The sequence below is a fragment of the Phaenicophaeus curvirostris genome, chromosome 15 (assembly GCF_032191515.1).
Source record: "Phaenicophaeus curvirostris isolate KB17595 chromosome 15, BPBGC_Pcur_1.0, whole genome shotgun sequence".
In the NCBI taxonomy this organism is placed as follows: Eukaryota; Metazoa; Chordata; class Aves; order Cuculiformes; family Cuculidae; genus Phaenicophaeus; species Phaenicophaeus curvirostris.
In genome coordinates, this window is record NC_091406.1 from 4,668,930 (window position 1) to 4,685,939 (window position 17,010).

General features: G+C 47.4%; 2 protein-coding genes across 3 annotated transcripts in view; one reads left to right on the forward strand and one right to left on the reverse strand.

Moving 5' to 3' along the window:
* HNRNPAB (heterogeneous nuclear ribonucleoprotein A/B) overlaps nucleotides 1-484 on the forward strand; it is a 302,005-nt gene extending 301,521 nt beyond the window's left edge. For both annotated transcript variants that reach the window (XM_069868941.1, XM_069868946.1), the window contains one exon: nucleotides 20-484. The gene's annotated coding sequence lies outside the window, so the exon portion shown is untranslated. The remainder of the gene's footprint in view (nucleotides 1-19) is intronic.
* Nucleotides 485-2,893: 2,409 nt separating this feature from the next.
* Nucleotides 2,894-17,010, reverse strand: part of COL23A1 (collagen type XXIII alpha 1 chain) — a 175,207-nt gene continuing 161,090 nt past the window's right edge. The window contains exons 9-27 of the mRNA XM_069868948.1: nucleotides 16,146-16,262; nucleotides 15,702-15,737; nucleotides 15,173-15,199; nucleotides 14,722-14,748; nucleotides 13,525-13,569; nucleotides 12,628-12,690; nucleotides 11,265-11,309; nucleotides 10,724-10,801; nucleotides 8,888-8,941; nucleotides 8,101-8,145; nucleotides 7,529-7,618; nucleotides 7,091-7,162; nucleotides 6,317-6,358; nucleotides 5,424-5,450; nucleotides 4,910-4,981; nucleotides 4,759-4,812; nucleotides 4,488-4,514; nucleotides 3,944-3,997; nucleotides 2,894-3,281 (exon numbers count right to left, since the gene is read on the reverse strand). Coding sequence (XP_069725049.1) covers nucleotides 3,168-3,281; nucleotides 3,944-3,997; nucleotides 4,488-4,514; nucleotides 4,759-4,812; nucleotides 4,910-4,981; nucleotides 5,424-5,450; nucleotides 6,317-6,358; nucleotides 7,091-7,162; nucleotides 7,529-7,618; nucleotides 8,101-8,145; nucleotides 8,888-8,941; nucleotides 10,724-10,801; nucleotides 11,265-11,309; nucleotides 12,628-12,690; nucleotides 13,525-13,569; nucleotides 14,722-14,748; nucleotides 15,173-15,199; nucleotides 15,702-15,737; nucleotides 16,146-16,262 — 1,089 coding nt within the window. The 3' untranslated portion in view covers nucleotides 2,894-3,167. The remainder of the gene's footprint in view (nucleotides 3,282-3,943; nucleotides 3,998-4,487; nucleotides 4,515-4,758; nucleotides 4,813-4,909; nucleotides 4,982-5,423; nucleotides 5,451-6,316; nucleotides 6,359-7,090; nucleotides 7,163-7,528; nucleotides 7,619-8,100; nucleotides 8,146-8,887; nucleotides 8,942-10,723; nucleotides 10,802-11,264; nucleotides 11,310-12,627; nucleotides 12,691-13,524; nucleotides 13,570-14,721; nucleotides 14,749-15,172; nucleotides 15,200-15,701; nucleotides 15,738-16,145; nucleotides 16,263-17,010) is intronic.

Sequence of the window (17,010 nt, forward strand, 5' to 3'; positions counted from 1 at the left end):
TGTCTTTTTTTTGATGGAGATACAAGAAACGTTCAGAAATCAGAAAGCCAGAAGAGCTTACTTACCAGGAGGGAAACTCTGAAAAGGAAGGAGCCCCTTAGAAGAGGAACGGACTATGTAAGACCAACTCTTTCAAGATACATTAGAAGAAATAGCCGACTTCAGCTGCCTTTTCTGATGCTGGATTTTTTTTAAGGCTCGTGGATCTCTTTAACTGTATAAATTTCTGCATTTAGAGCTACAGAGAGCACACGTGCACTGACCCTTCCCTCAGAGCCACCTCCAAATTCACTAGGGGTGGGAAGCCACGAGGATGCGTACGCAGTGGAGAGAACTGCTAGTGCAAATAGAGGTCAAAATGCATTTTTACATTTTTTTACTGTAAATGTCAGTCATCACATTTTTTGTATTCTGTATTGATTTTATATGTAAAATAGCCTATGTCCAATAAAACAGATGCAGTGAAGGTTACCCTCTCCAGCTACTCGTAGTGTAACAGGTCAAGTTATTTTCACATGCTTTCCTATAACATCAGTTAGAAACCTTAGACAGTTTCTGTTGACACCAGTATTTTGGTCCATAACTACTCATAAAAGAAAGAAAAGTGCAACATTTACATTTTCCAGAGTTGTCTGGCAGTGAAGGGTAAGGGGGACAAGGCGCAGAGCAGTTCTTAGACCTACAAAGCCTGTGACCTGCTGCTAAAAGCGCATCCTAACACTGACAGTCATGGGGCTGATTCCTGCCCTGAGCTTTTTCCCTTCCCGTGCACTCAAAAATATTTTGCCTATCAAAATTCCACGCCTTCCTACAACGTTCACGGTCATTCCAAAATGACCGGTCAACTTAAAAAAGAGCTTTGTGACATGTATGTAAGGCTCATGCTCTTGGCCTGAAACCATAGTTGAGAACCTAGCAGACCACCACCACATGGTGGGGTGGAGAGAAGACAACCTTCCCAGCCAGCTTGCAATGAACCCTCACATACATCAGTGGGAAGATGTGCTAATGCTTTACTAACTAGTCATGTAGTTGTTAGTACTGGAGAAATCACCTACTGCAGTTACAATGCCTTCAATACACAGAGGTCTTGTGTTTTCTGCATAGTTAAGATGGGAAATAGCTGGTAAATACAACCTCCCTAGGGAGTGAATACGAAGGGTTGAAGCGGGTCTGCTGTTATTAATTGGTTTCTTTGACACATATGAAAGTAGTTTAACTTTTTGAAAGAGAGACAGCTTGCTGCCCTTTTGTTTCTCTGGAAACAACTGCAAATCATCCAGCATGCAGCATTTTCTATAGTTAAAAAAATGAAAACAAAGCAATGCCCTTTTTTAGCTAGCTGTGCAGAGCCTTGTCGGGGAGCAGAGCACAAACCTTCCTGCATAGGTGATGGACTTTAATGTGAGCTCTGCGGGGCAGAGCTAGGAGCTAACACAGCCAATGCCCTTCCAACGCCCAGAGTGGCAGCGACCCCTCCAGCCACCGCTCCGCACCACTGGCTGTTCATCTGGGGAAAGCTTTTCAAAACCCAGCTGCGAATGGGACTCGCAGGGCTGCCGAGCACAGACACGAGGGGAACCAAACTGGGCCATAGGTGCTGAGAGAAACCAACTGATTTTTAGCCTCTGTTACCATAAAGGGGTGAATATCTTGTATGTGATCCCTCATGGCTCACGGTCCTTATCTAAAATAATCTAACTGGGAGGCAGAAGGCATCCTTCTGCCAAAACCAAAGCAAAATGTGTTCTAGCTCTGCTGCCTCGTGTCCTTCCTTTCCCTGGAGGGATTCGCTCCTCGGGACAGGACTTGGCCACAGCAGAAACACACACACAAGCCATGCAAGAAAGGAAGAGAGCAGATACTGTACCAAAGGGCAGGGCATGCTCACCCCCTCCAGGCCTGGTAAACCTGAGTCCCCTTTGATGCCTGCAATGCTACGATCTCCCTGTTTGAAAAAATAACTGCTTGTTGAGAATGATGAAGGACCTGGGAGTTAAGCAGATATCCATCTTTCAGCAAAGGAAGACGAGTCCAGAACTTTACACCTCCATTTCTGATGACACAGCGAGTCAGCAGAGTTGTTTTACGGGAGGGGATTCACAGACACGTAGAGTCTGTCATCTGGGAAAGATCTATACAAAACCCAGATGTTCATGTTTTTAGCAGCACCGTGAAAAAGATGAGGGTTAAACCATCCAGCTCATCAAGGGAGAAAAGGTGATTCATCAGAAAGAAAAAATCAATTGTAGTTCATAGTCAAACTCTTAAGCAAAATAAAGTACACTGATAGAAGGAGGTTTTTGCTGACGTAGTGGAGATATACAGCTGCTTTGATTGCCATGGTTTTGCTGGCAGGGCAAGAAAAGTCACACATTTAGAAAAGAAATGGGGTTTTTTTGAGCATGTTGGAGCTACTTGGCACTATTAGTTTGGTGCAACTGAACTAGGAGCTAACAGCTACATTTAAGTAGTTTTAGTTCAATAGTTGATAGGAATCCTCACACCCAAAGAAGCAGGAGGGGTCCTGGACAGACTGTGTACACACTGCGTGGCAGCAGCCCAGGATGCATCTGGGAAGTGACAGATCTGAGCCGCGAGCTGCTGTCTCAGGTGGAGAAACACAAGGAGGTCTCTTCTCCCAGAGGCACTTCTTGGCAGCCCGGGGAGCTCCAGCTCTTACATCACTTTTCTTTGGGAATACTCCGACCCACTTCCCCACGCAGGAGAGCTAGAGCTGGGCTCATCCCTCGCTCAGTGTGGGGAGTTGAAGGGCTGGAGCTGACCTTGTTTTCAAATCGCCTCCGATCCACAGCGTTGAGTTACTCCCCGATTTCAAACATACGCAAAAGCCAGGCCGACAGCTTCACCAGGCCATGCTATCTCCTGAAGTGCATTACTGAAGCCCATTGTTCCTGACTACAATAAGAAGGTCGTTACACAAAGATTCTTTATTTTTACTGCTGTGGCTTGCTCTTGTCTGGCCAGAGAGGAGCCTTTACAGCAAGCAGTGAACTTCCAGCAGTGCAGATAAAACAAATCATTAAGAAAAGTGAGAAAACAATAACCATCTGCTCTGATTTACTGCAAAATAAAGAACTACCGAGTCCTCCCTCCCTTTCTCTGGCTGCAAAGCTGCATCCCCCTTCAGTCCTGCCAACCAGTGCTTAGGATGAGTGAAAAGAAAGACATACCACGGGACAAGGCTGATCCAGTCCTGGAGGACCTGGTTCCCCCTTCAGCCCTTTGGCTCCTTTTCTCCCCGGTATTCCTCGCTCGCCCTGTTGGTGCAACAGGAAAAATATCAGGAACAGGAGGGGAATCACCTCGGCTTTAACTTGCACAGCACTTGCCGAGTCCCACAACCCCCGGAGCAGGGACATCTGCATTGCTGTAACCTCAACCGAGTAATTAAATCACTGCGAAAATCTTCAATTAAAGCTAGGTGGAGATATTTTAATAGATAAGTTTATAACAGAATAACTAAATGAGCAGTTTCTGCTAGAAACCAGGCTGGTATCTGACAGTGGGCGCACAAGCTTGCAGTCACTGCCCTGTGCTCAGCTGGGCTCCTGCTTCCAGCTGAGCACCCTTTTCTTTAAGGATTCCTGTTAATAAAACCTTTGAATCGTATCCATTTTCAAGGTCTATAAACCAAAACTAACAATTCTTTGCAACCGGGAGCTGTCATGCTGCTCCAGGTCCCTACAATGTTCCTGCTGGGCGAAGGACAGGCTTGCAGAAAGCACTTCTTCCAAGCGGGTAGGAGTTAATTCCATACCTGCCCCACACAGAAGCCATGCAAATACCTGTGTCACAGAAAAGACCTTGCAGCAACAACCTGAGAAATGGTGCCAGGCTGGAGAGGGCACCCGTGCGCAGGCAAGTCCTGCCCCTGCCCGACTCAGCCCCACGAGCACCTTGACAGCCACAACCCACTCACCTTCTCCCCTCTTTCTCCTCTTTCTCCTTTCTCTCCTCTGAGACCTGGGAAACCCTGTAACAACAAGTTTTGGGTAGGGGAAAAAAAAAAAGAGAAGTCTGTAAGTTCAGTGTAACTTCTTGATACCTCAGTTTAACATAAGCAACCTCCAGCAATCAACCCATCCCTCCCACAGGATGATATTTTCTTCCTGTCGACTAGGTATCTCAGCTTTTTCTTGGGAAAACTAGTGCTATACCTATCCCAGGAATATTACATCTATTGGAGATTTTTGTTCCAGTGAATCCAATGCGAATATTCTCAATTAGAAAGGTAACCCCGCAGCATCTTTAGCTGAGCAGTTACTGCTCTGCAGTAGAAGTATCCTGGCAACTGGCTGGAATTAAGACCTTTCCTACAGACATTGTTCTGTGGGCACTGTCTTTAAGGGACAGGAGTTTATACAATTGCCTACATATTTTTCTAACAATCTCAAGCAATTTGATGGCCTTTACGTGCATGTTGTTCACACTTCACTGTATCAATTGATGTTCTCCATACTCACATCCAATCCTGGCTCGCCTGGCTTTCCCTGCAGTTGTAAAAATAAAAAATTAAGACATGCCAATATTGGGTTTGTGTGGCAGGCAATGTTATATCCGCTTGGCAAAATGCTACGGTAGCAAGAGCAGGGGCTCGCCCAGCATCCCCGAGGTCGGAGGGGAGCTCCTCACCACATATTTGGATAATGCCCAGCTTTGCAGGGCTGGCTGGACCCACCGCGGCAGGATTTTACAGCCCCTCTTTTAGGATTACACCACAACATCAGCGATTACCTTCTCTCCTTTGGTACCGGGTAAGCCGATGAGCCCTGGAGCACCCGGGAGCCCCTTAAAGAAAAAAAAAAAAGAAACAAGGCATTGGGAGAGGTGCTGTAAGGCAGGTTTCTGTTGATGGTTAGAAATGAGATAAGGGAAAATAACTCACAGCAGGTCCGGCGTCACCCTGGTCCCCCTTCTCACCGCTGTCACCTTTTTCTCCCTTTGCGCCATCCAAGCCCTGCATGAATGGAACGGCATCAACCGAGAAGACCTGGCAGCCTCGCCCAGAACAGCCACCCCATAAATCCAGTGCCGTATCCTACCACATTCCTGGGATGCTTATGCCCATGCTCCCATTAACACTTTCCTCTTGACCAGACCATATAACAAAACAGTTTAAAATACAGGTTTAAGCATGTGGGTTTGGAAGCCCTCACTCTCGTGGGCCACCAGCCCTCAGGACTCTGTGCTGGAGGAGGGCTTAAGGTTGTAAACGTGCTTGGAAGGAAAATTAGCTTGTTTTCTGAAACGCCAACTGCTGAACAGCATAAGCAAGGGATGTGTTGTCACAAACAGTGACAAAAAAAACCCAGTCCCCAGATGTGACAGGGCTTTGTGAGCCTGTAAATAATGCACTGGCAGCCTGGAAACAGCGGGTGACATTTGATTTATTGACTTACTTTAGGCCCCTGGATTCCTGGAGGACCCTGTGGGAAAGACAATGGTGCATTTGAAAACCAGAATTTAAAACCAAACCCTGACGTTTGCTTCCCAAACCATTTCTTGCTTTAATTATGGGCTGACAATGGTCAAATATTTCTTTTCAAGACAGGTGGCAGCTTATTTGGTTCTCCGATGTCAAATCAGGGAAAAGGAACTGAAAAGGACTGTTTTGTGTAACATGCAACAATAAAGCTCTGAGGTTTGGGGAGTAAGCGCTGCAAGAGCTTTGCTGAAGCAGCTGAGAGCAAGCTCGGGAGGGCAGCACCCTGCCACGATGGCTCTCCAAGCCCCGATGCTGGGAATGCTTCCCGGGTTATAAACGCTGCCTGGAAAGCCACCTGTTTTATAGTGTGGTCTCTCGAGGTGCATCTTGGATACGTCAGAGGCATCCTGACCTTCCTGATGCCCTCAACGGCTCCTCAGCCTTTTAGAGCAACGCAGGTACCAAACACCTTAGACGCCTGCATCAAAAATGCTCTGCCTGTTCATCACCACCCGCAGCCTTTCCCACTGCAGTTGATGGTAAAAAAAATTACTTGGGGAAATATATGGGAATACAGACACCACCATGGTGGGGAATAGGTTTTCCCGTCCCACAAGGTTTAATAAGTTCCCCATCTCAAGGAACACCTTGGTTATTTGCAATTTGTGACTGAAATGCTGATGTACCTGCCTAAATCGGGTGCTTCCACCTCTCCAAACACAGCACACGAGGCTGTAGCTCTTCCCTGATTCACAGCAGTCCCCACAGCGATTACATCGAGCAAACCACCCTCATCCTTAATTAATCACAAGCAATAACCAGTCTGCAGTCATGCTCAATGGCATGAGGTGATTTCCAGAGTCCTACCATAGGGCCGGGTAATCCGGGGGGTCCGGGCTCAGGTATGATCTGTAAAGGGAATTAAATGGTGTGTTAATGGGGCCAGGCACAGCGTCGGCACAGAGAGAAGACAGTCAGATACCTCACATGGCCCAGAATCGTGATTAAATGCCTTCTGATTCAATGGCTCTAGTCAAAATATCCGCTAATCAAAGAGCTGCTCATAGGATTTATAAATAAACAAATCTTAATAAGCACACGAATCAAGCTGGCCTCCGAAATGAGAGGTGTGACCCGTGCTACGGAGTTTGCCAGCTGTAAACTGGATATAATGGAAAATGATGCAATTTTCTGCACGGATCAGAGGAAACCAGCCTTTTTGGTTAAAAAAAAACAACCAAAAAAAACCCCTAAACTAGAATAAAGTTAGATCTCTCACGTCACTAGTAAAAAAACCCCCAAACTATTAAAACCCACTATTTTTTTTCTTTTAAGTAGAAGGCATAAATAAAGAAAAAAGGATGCAGACATCCTATAAAGGTGTCTGATATGTTTAGAACACGAAGTAATTATAACAGCAGCATCTGATATATCAGCCATCGATGCAAAATCCAAAGTAACTTCGCAGTGCTGAGCGTGCAGTGTTCTTCCCTAATGCATAAATCCCCATTTAGACACATCTGAAAGTTCTGGTTGGGTTTTGCTCCTGTCCACTATGCTGGTGGGTGTGGAACCAGTAGCTCCACCTGTACACCTCGATTTCACCTGACTCTGTGTATGGAAAAGTTGCTGGGTTCTTACATGATTATTCTGCAAACACGGTGACCCAGTGTCTCCTTTTTCTCCTTTGTCTCCTTTTGGCCCTTCTGCTCCCTAAAAACATAAAAATGTAATGCTGATGTGGAGCATCTTCCAGAAAGGCAAAATTAAGAGAGAAAAATACATTTGTCTTCCCCTGAACTCCAGCCTTGGCTCAAGCAAAGCTCATGTTCATCCCCAGGGGGCTCAGAAAAGATTTTCTCTTCCTTGCTACCGGCTTAGATCTCCTTCTGAATAAGCTGTTATCATCGTTATTAGCAAAGAAAATGCAAAGTTCCTGCACCCTCCAGCTCTGCAGTAACGCGGTGTGGATTGGCTGTTGCTTAGATCAGCAAATCCAGCCTCATTCCAAGCATTTGGAGAAGTCGATGCATCAAAGAACCAAGCAGCAGATACCCAGGGAGAGAAAGAGGGACGTACCGGTGGACCTGATAAACCCATTTCTCCTGTCTCTCCTTTCTGTCCTGTGATCCCCGCGCTGCCCTGGTCACCCTTCGCTCCTTTGGGACCCTGGAAGTTTATAGAAAACAACTTGCTTAGGAGAAATGTGTTAAAAACCAGCCTTTTCTGCCTTTCTGCTGTTTCTCTCCATATCACAGCACGAGCTCACCCAGATGTGTCTTAAGGTTAAAACTTAGATGCGCAGATTTGGAGGGCACAGCAGAACTTGGCTGGGCCATAGCAGGGATCACTGCTGTTTAGGGTTAGGAGGGTTTACCTTAAAATTTGAGACAATATCTGATGAAACACTCATAAATGAAGCCCCTTTAATTCAGCAGACATCAAGAGCAGCATCTGCGCACTCTCTGAGCGCAGGGCCATAGGTGAAGGGTGATTAATTCAAGGAGATGCAGCTGAACATTATGGGGCAGAGCTTGCTCCTGGCAGGCTGCGATTTGCTTTTCACAGCAGCAGCAGCAGCTCCCACGGACACAGTAAACTCCTTTTTTAATTCGGCTTTTGTAAAGTCTTGCCCAGCCGTGCCCACGCACCTTTTCACCATCCAGTCCAGGTGGACCCGGCAAGCCCAGCTCCCCCTGAAGCAACACAAAGAAAGGTGAGCACACGGTAAATTAAGTCAATAAATCATCTCGGGAAAGCATTTTGCAAGGAAATGAGTTATTGGTGTCTATCAAACGCTGAGGGTTTGGCATTGCCAGGCTGAGGAGGTTTCAGTGGTTGTGCCAGCGTTACCAGCGCATCTGAATTTGGGTAAGACTGGGACCATGACAGGCACCAAAATCCCAGCCCACACAAGTTAAATTCTGCAAGTTAAATTCTTCTTTTAAAGAAACTCCATCTGACTTGTGAAGTGGGAGGACAGTGTGGTCCTGCTTGGACATGGTGCTGGGGCAGCAAGAAGCTTACGGGGAAGGTGGCAAGGAGGGCAGCTTGGCACAGCCTTTGGGAGCACCAGCTGCTCCTCACAACTGCTTCTCCCATTTACTTCTGCCTCCCAGTGTTTGCAGTGAGGAAACCTTAGAGGGGCCAGGATTTCACTTCCAGGATTGGAAGTGGATTTGTTTCTGGGACAGCATCCTCTGGAAGAGGCTGGGGAGCAGAGATGGGTCAACAAAGCTTTGTGTTTTTTTGTGTAAGCCTCCTCTTTCAGCCTAAGGAAGTGTTGAATACCATTGCCTTTACCATGCAGAGCCTGAAGCCCCACAGGCATTATCCCCTGCTGTATTTTGGCTTGAGAAACACTCACTGCATGGAGAGCTACCAAGAACCACATTATTCTCTAGGAGATGCCATCTGCATGGCAGAGGTTGGACTCACCTTGGGACCTGGGGCGCCTTGGGGGCCCGGTGGCCCTGGGGGACCCGGTGAACCCTGAAACACAGCAAACAAACCAGGCACAAGCATGACTAATATGAATACGGCACGGTGTCCTCACGCTGCTGCGGATGAGCTGGGAGCAGCTCCTGACTCTGATCCACCAGAGACACCCGTGTGACCCGTGGGTCTCCAAATGCCGTGATGAGCTCTGCCGACATGAAGTGACCCAAGGGCCCCTCTGGCACAGGGGATATTCATGCAAAAGCAAACACAACCAACACTAGCCTGGGGTACACGTGCAGCAGATGCAAAATGCTCTTAAGCCAGAGGTGTGTCCCTGAGCCTGGTCTCCTCTTTTTGCATTCTCCTTTCTCCAGCCAGCTGGGCTGGGGAGGAGCGTCCTCCTGAAACCAGCCAGTGAGATGCAAATAAAGAGGGGACACGAAGGCGTTTGTGTGGGCACTAACAGCAGGAAAACCTTGCATACTTAAATAAGCTCTTTTTCCTGAGCATTGCTGGGTGCAGAGACCACGACTTGCCTTGAGATGAACAAATATTTTGCGACTCGTGAATTATCTCAAACAATAAAACTCATGGTTTTGCTCAGCTGAAAACCAAAACCGTACCACGTTCCCAAGCACCATTTTTTTCCATGACCGCACGCTCAAATACTGTTAGATTTCATCACACTCGAAGCTGTGTAAAGCCACCCCTTCCAAAGCTCTGCCCATGAGACAGGTCAGTGAGCAAACACTGAAAACAGCTGATAAGCTGGAAAAGGGCAAAGTTAGTGAGGTTCAATGATGCCCCTTGACCATCTCCGCATGCAGCACACGGGAGAGGGCCCAGCAGATGAAGTCTCCAGGCTTTGATGGAACCTCTCCAACCACTGCACTCCACAAACTCCACTCACACCGCCGCATGCCGCGCAGACATCTGGCAAACAGTAATTACCATAACTTTGTGTATCCCTGCAGCCTGTTATAAAACAATTAGGATGGTTCTTAAATGCGTTGGTAATTGAGTATTTATTCTATTCGGCTTCTTTCATCTTAACGAAAATGGCAGGGCGCTGCTCGGTCAGGCAGGTTGGGACTCAGGCACCATTTACCTTTCTTCTGCATCCCAACTGCTCCTTGCAGAGAAAACTGCTCCAGAGGATGCTCAATGAAAACCATGGCTCACGCTGTGCTGTGGGAATAGCACCCTGCAGCCAGCAGCAATTAAGCTGCAATTTGGCTGATCGCACTCCTTGCATCAGCTGTTTTCATGTCACGGGCTGCACTAGGTTGCTTTTTACCTGCAGAACATTAACTCACATCCCACAGCTGGATTCCATGAGCCTGTAACCCAGCCTGAGTGCGCAGCCTCGAGTTTTGCCACCATTTTTGCTGGTATATGATAGAATCATAGAATAATTTGGGTTGGAAGGGACCTTAAAGATCATCCAGTTCCAACCCTCCTGCCATGGGCAGGGACACCTCCCACTGGATCAGGCTGCTCAAAGCCCCATCCAACCTGGCCTTGAACACCTCCAGGGATGGGGCAGCCACAGCTTCCCTGGGCAACCTGTGCCAGTGCCTCCCCACCCTCATTGTGAAGAAATTCCTCCTTATGTCGAGTTTAAATCTACCCCTCTCCAATTCACAGCCATTATATCATAAATACCCCCAGCCTCTAGATGCAATAAGCTCTTCCTTCCCAGCCTGCTCTGTGTCGAAACCAAGATCTTGTGAAGGAGAAGTAGAATAGGCACAGACTCAGAGCTCAGCAGTTTTTCAGCCCCTTTAATCTGTTAACCCACAGGAATCGACACGGCCTTGGTGCGGGACTTACCTTGAGTGCATCCAGGATTCGGCCATCGTAGTCAATCACTACGGTGTCGCCCTGTTCCCCTTTCAGGCCGGGGGGACCCTGTAGATCAGCGACAAATCCTGTTGAGTTTTTGCAGCATCTGAGAAGCAGGTGGTATGAAAGCAAAGACCTGACACCTATCACCTTACCAACACCATCAATTTAATCAGTTCCTAGTCTACAGCTGTAACTGTCATCCAGCATCCTGAAAAGAACATATATTTCCACAACTCAGAAGTGCATTAAAATCCTCACTTGACAACCCCAGTTCAACAGTTGCAAAAAAAGAAAGGTCACAGGATGGTCACGTTAGTAAGAAAATTGGACTTGAGCGCATTTTCCAGAGCTATGTCCTGTGGCAGCATCTAGTACCTATGTAATGGTTTGGTTTAATATGCAACATCTCTGTTTTTTAGCACTGAACTGATCCAGCCACATATTAAAAAGAGGTGGTGGGGAACAGCTCAGGTCGAGGAAAATACAAGACTCCAAACTGAAAAAGAAAAGCCCTAAACATCCGTACCCGGGGTCCGATGGAGCCGATTCCTCCCTTCTCACCAGCTTCACCCTGAAAATCAAAATCACATTTTTGGTTCAAAGAGACCAAGGAAAATATAGGATTTTTACCTTCAAAACGCTGAAACTACATGAGATGCCAAGATGTGGTTTAGGTTAAGACAATTTATGGCACCAACAAGGAATTGCTGCTCTGAGTAAAAAGATAGATTTGACTTCAGAGCAAATACGTTTTGCAAAAAATAATGTGAGCTAGTGGATGGTAAGAAACCTTCCGATTGCAGAGGGGGCAGGGTGGCCTGCTTGGGGCTGAGCTCCCCGTAGCAGCGATGTCCGTGCCGCTCTCCGGCTCCGCTCTCAGCTCCGAGCGTGCCAAGCTCCAGCTCTTTGTGCTGAAGTTTCACATGGCTCTCTCTTTGCTTTAGGCTGAATTTTGCGTGTGGGAAGTTTCAGCCGACACATTTAAATCATTTTTGAGGATGAATTTGAGGAAAACGGCTGTGCCAAAGTTTTTTTTTTTAAATTCTTTTCCCCCCTTCCTTTTCTTCCTCCCCACTCCCTCTATTTTGTTTTTAATGTTAAGGAAGTTTTGGAAAGCAGCAGATTTTCCCACAGCAGACCTGAAACTCAGTTCCAGACTCAGAAAATACACCTTTTGCCATACCCATGAAAATATATTTTCTGGCCAAATTAAAGCCCCTCCAAAAAAGAAATGGTATAAACACACAGGAAAACTCAACTCAGCAATCCCAGGTGGACCAAACCAGCATTTCTACCATGGTTTTAGGAAAAGAAAAAAGGCTAAGGGTCACCCAACCCCATGTTCCTTCATCACATACAGTTTCCTGCCCAACAAGGAGGCACGGCTGTTTGATATAGAAAACACGACTGGGTACAGATCCTACTAAATAAGAAGCAGCTGAGGTGGGAAATAAAGGCCCGTGAATGCTGTCCGGGTCTCATCATCACCACTTAAGGTATCAAGACTGTCTCATTGCATTTCTTGGCAGCGATAAAGGTCAGCAGAACAGGACGGCACGCAAGTGCTCTGGGCTTTGAAGCGATACCACAGCCATCAATGTATTGGATAAAAATGTGATCAGAAGTTTAGCTTTTTTGGGGAAGGAGAGGCAATTTGATGGAAAACACGCAAGGAGACAATTTAAAAACTCTTACACTGATCTCTGCCTAAATCCAGCTTTCATGAAATCACCAGCAAAACGTAAAGTATTTAACATCCCCCCTGCTTTGCTTCAGTCTGGGCATTTTATGAGCCTTTTAGAAGGCAAAGCCTTTAAACACCTACTCAACCGAACCCCCTGCCTCAGTGGTGCTGTGCCCAGCCTCCCATCTAATGGACTTTTATTTACCTTGGGTCCTGGTGAGCCATCTGTGCCGTTCTCCCCCTTGGGACCCACGCTTCCTTGTTCTCCCTGAAAACAAGACAATTGCGACCATTGCTGTATGAGTAGGATGGAAAGCAGATCTCTTCAGGTTATAATTCTAACGCTTTATCTTTACTTTTACATACATGAGTGAGCAAAGCTCTGCTTTTAGCCTGAAATACATCACGTTGCCTAGGTGCAAAAGGGGAGGTTTTGAGATAAAAATGAAGCTTTCAGGCTTAACAGTTGGGCTGCGGGCGGTGTGCTCAGCCATAAAGTTAGCCCCAGAACCACACCACGTGGAGAAGCCCTGATCTGGGCAGTGCAAACACACATCCTGAACCCCAACTCCAGGCCACCTCCAGCAACGCTCCCCAATTTACTTCTGCAAGAAGAGCCTCTAAAGGACAATTATGGCCTCAAGCTCCACCAGGGGAGGTTTAGGCTGGACATTAGGAAAAAATTCTTCACAGAAAGGGTCATTGGGCACTGGAACAGGCTGCCCAGGGAGGGGTTTGAGTCACCTTCCCTGGAGGGGTTTAAGGGATGGGTGGATGAGGTGCTGAGGGACATGGTTTAGTGTTTGATGGGAATGGTTGGACTCAATGATCCGGTGGGTCTCTTCCAACCTGGTTATTCTATGATTCTATGATTCTAATTCTCTGCCATAGTCAACAAGCTGCCTTTGTAAACGTCTGGGCAGAGCTACTGTGGCAGAGGAGTGGGTTACGCTTCTCTTCCTCCTATTTTTGTTCTTCTTTCATGTCAGGGTAGAATTGTGCTTCTCTGCCTGCTCTAATTGTGATAGTGTCGTAAGAAACCAGAGAGCAAAAGATGCTGCCAAGCAGCACATACTTTAGGTGGCCACAAAACAGAACGTACCTTAGGGCCCATGAGTCCCGGTTCCCCAGGGATCCCATCATCACCCTGGTGAAATGGAATATAAAAAGTGATATACAAAGAGCTTGTACATGCTTATCATTAACATCAAACACATCACTTGACCCCACCGAGTGTTGAAAAGACCTGAGGCCAACTCAGGTTTGCTGGAGGCCAGGAGAAAGCTGCAGCAAAGAGCCCAGGAGGGTCCAGCATAGTCCCCTGCTCCCATCCAGTTCCAGTTCTTCCTCTGCCTTCCCCGCTCTCCCAGGGAGGTGGATGGGCATTTCCCAGTGCTTGCTTACAGCAGGCCCTGCGGAAGTTGCTCTCCCATGTTTAATAGAAATTAGATAAATCCATTTAGTCTTTTTAGGTCCCAAAGGTCTCCTGCAAGCTGCCACCCATCCTCATGGACTCCACAAGTCACCAGCACACCCATCTGCCAGGAGGAGATTTTCTCGTTTCATTGTTCTCCTGGAGCAAAATCACTTTGTAGGTGTCAAAAAGGTTAATTTTATTGGCCAGCTGTGAAATTTTTAAAGCTAAGTTCTGGCCTGGAAAACACCCATGGCCAAGTCTGTTTGGGGGCAAAACAGTGAGAGAGAAACGCAGGGCTCTGTCAGCACTTTGGCTTCAGTGAAAGGCAGTGATTTATCTACTGTCTGGTGGCACTACCAGAAGAAAATGTGGAGAACTTGGACACATGAACCTCCCGCAGTCTTCAATGCCCAAACCAAGCAGCGTGCCTGTCCGTAATAGAGTGAGAAACCCCTGTGAGACCGAGGTGCCGTGCAGCAATGCCCACCCCAGGAATCAAAACCCATCCTGGGAGTCCTGAGGCAGACAACAGCCTCCAGGCACTCCCTCGTTCAGCTTGAACTACTGGAGTGAAAGGGCTCAAGACCTACTGCTTTGTTTGGCATTTGTCTGTTTTATTCTTTGTCTGTTGGGCAGATACGATTGCAGCTTTTGGTTTGCTTGTGGTAATGAAAACCAGGCTGAAGGCACAGCTGTGCCCGTGCTTCAGGGTCGCATGTGCAATAAATCTGGGGGGGGCACGTGGAAGGGCTCGGGATGGACAGACATGGGCACGACTCTCCATCAGCCTCTGGCAATGGTTTCCCTTGTTGAGCACCAAGCAAAGCAAAGAGATAGAAACCAAACCAAACCAAACCAACCAACCAAGAATCACCGTTTTACCTTTTTCCCTTGGATGCCGGGCTCCCCCTTCAACAGCAACAAACAGAAGAGAAAGAAGTGTAGGGACATAACAGAAAATAAAACCAATTGTACAGATAGTCAAAACTAATTGTAAAAATAAAATACTTGGCTTGTGTTGATCATTTTTTTTCCACCAAAATCCAAGAAAGCACATTCCCACAGCACCCCCTTCCAGCCCCATGTGGCTCCCTCCACCCCGACATCAAGATTTTGACACGGGCAGTGGTTGTCGTATTGAGTAGGTGACACGTTCAGACATTTGCAGTTCCAGGGTGATGGCTAATGCAATACCCTGTAATTTTGGTATCTGATAAATACAGATGAGTGTAAGCCCAGTGCAAGATGCATCTACTCATCTCCACCCCCTCTTACACAGCAATATCTCAAGTATTTGTGTTAAAACGAGACAGACAAATTACTTGCCACCTACCTTTGGTCCTGGAGGGCCCCTGGCACCCTGTTGAATGTAAGAGTAGTTGGTATATTTGTTTGACAATAGAGTATAACAGGATAAAAACATTTCCAAAAGTACTTTAATTCCCATGAAAAAAGGACACATGCCAACTTCTCAACTTCCCTTACAAATACAGCTGTAAGATCTCTGTGCTCCCAGTAAAAAATAAATATTCTTTTACGGCTTGTGTATTTTATGTATGATAAGCATCTTTTTATCCAACCAAGACCTTAGTGAATTGGAGTTACAATGACAGGAGGGTTCAGAGGAGCAGCAGTGGTGATACAGGAGCCGCACATCCCTCTGGAGGAACCAAGGGGACAAATATTGGCTTCTTTTCTCCTTGCTGGTCCTGTTACCCCTGGACAAACATCCATTTTAGGGCATCTATAATTTCCAGTGGCTTTTCCCAAAAGCATTGACACAAGCCCATTTGCTGCAGAGAGTTAAAGGGTGATGTAAAGTGAGGAGCATGCACACACGGATGCTGCTGGGCAATACTAACCATGAGGCCATCCTCTCCCGGCTCACCTTTGGGACCCTGCAAAAATAAAAAGGTCAACATTGAAACTATTATTCCTCATTTTCCAAAACACTCAGCAAAATTAGGATGTTCAGCAGCATTGCAGTGCATTTTTTTATTAAATAAACTGTCAAAGATCTGGAGGTTTGCAACAGGTCATCTGAAGACATCTCCTCCAGGCTCTTCGAGTTACAACCAACACCCACAAATATATTTCCAGGTCCTGCTCTTTGCTTCAAAACTGAAGGTGGCCCCATGCCCGAAGCTTTGCTGTATGAGCAGCCAGCAGAGCCCAAGTTCTGGCTCAGGCTGGGGACCCAGGGGCTGGGGTGGCAGCACCGAGGAAGGGGACACCCTTCCCCCTCTTCTCCTTTGCTGGGATGGGAACTGCCTGGCACGTGCTCGCTGTGCATCTCCCGTCCTTACAGGGGGGCCTGAAGGTCCTCTCGGGCCATCTTTTCCTGTGTCACCAGGAGGCCCGCGGGCACCTGGGGGTCCTGGTGGACCTGGGGGACCAGTGGCTCCGTCTCGACCTTGATCGCCCTGGAAGAAGGTCACACAGACATGGTGAGACGAAGCGGTGTCGGCAAGCAGTGGCCGCGGGGTGCCTGTGACATGCACTGCATCCTCGAGCCATCAGCACCCTGCCCTCCGCTGTCCCAGACGAGCTTAATTACAGCTGCCAATTGGGAAAGCTGGGAGCTCATGGCTGCTTTATGCCCTTTGGGTCTGGTTTCTTAACCAGGCTTTGGCTCAATGCCTTACAAAGAAGTTTTATCTCATTGCCCAGCGACTCTCTGCGTGGAAACCACCAATCTGAGAGCACCCAGAAATAGCCCAGACCCAACAACATGCTGGCGTGGAGCATGCACACACTTCCATGGCTTAGTGGACCACACCAAAAAAAGAGAGCAGTGCTTAGCAGTATCCTTTAAATCCAGCCACAGTCATATATTAACACCCAACACAGCTCACACCCTAGCCAAAGTCATATATTAACTCATATATTAACATCCAGCATGGCTCACGCCCTGCATCGCTTGGATGCAAATCAAAAAGCAGCAGCTGGGTCCCTGCGTGGTTGTGAAGATTTTCTAGGTGCCTGCTCCGAGGGGAGCCCCCCACGAGGCTCCGCTGCCCGGTTATCGGCTCCCAACCCCGCCGCCCTGGGGCTGCGTCCGGGCACATCCATGTGGCTGCACAATGGAAAACCTCACGGAAAAGCCGCCTCATAAATCTTTTAGCAACATCTGGAAGGGTTACCACTGAGGCAGTAAAAGGGCTGTATTTA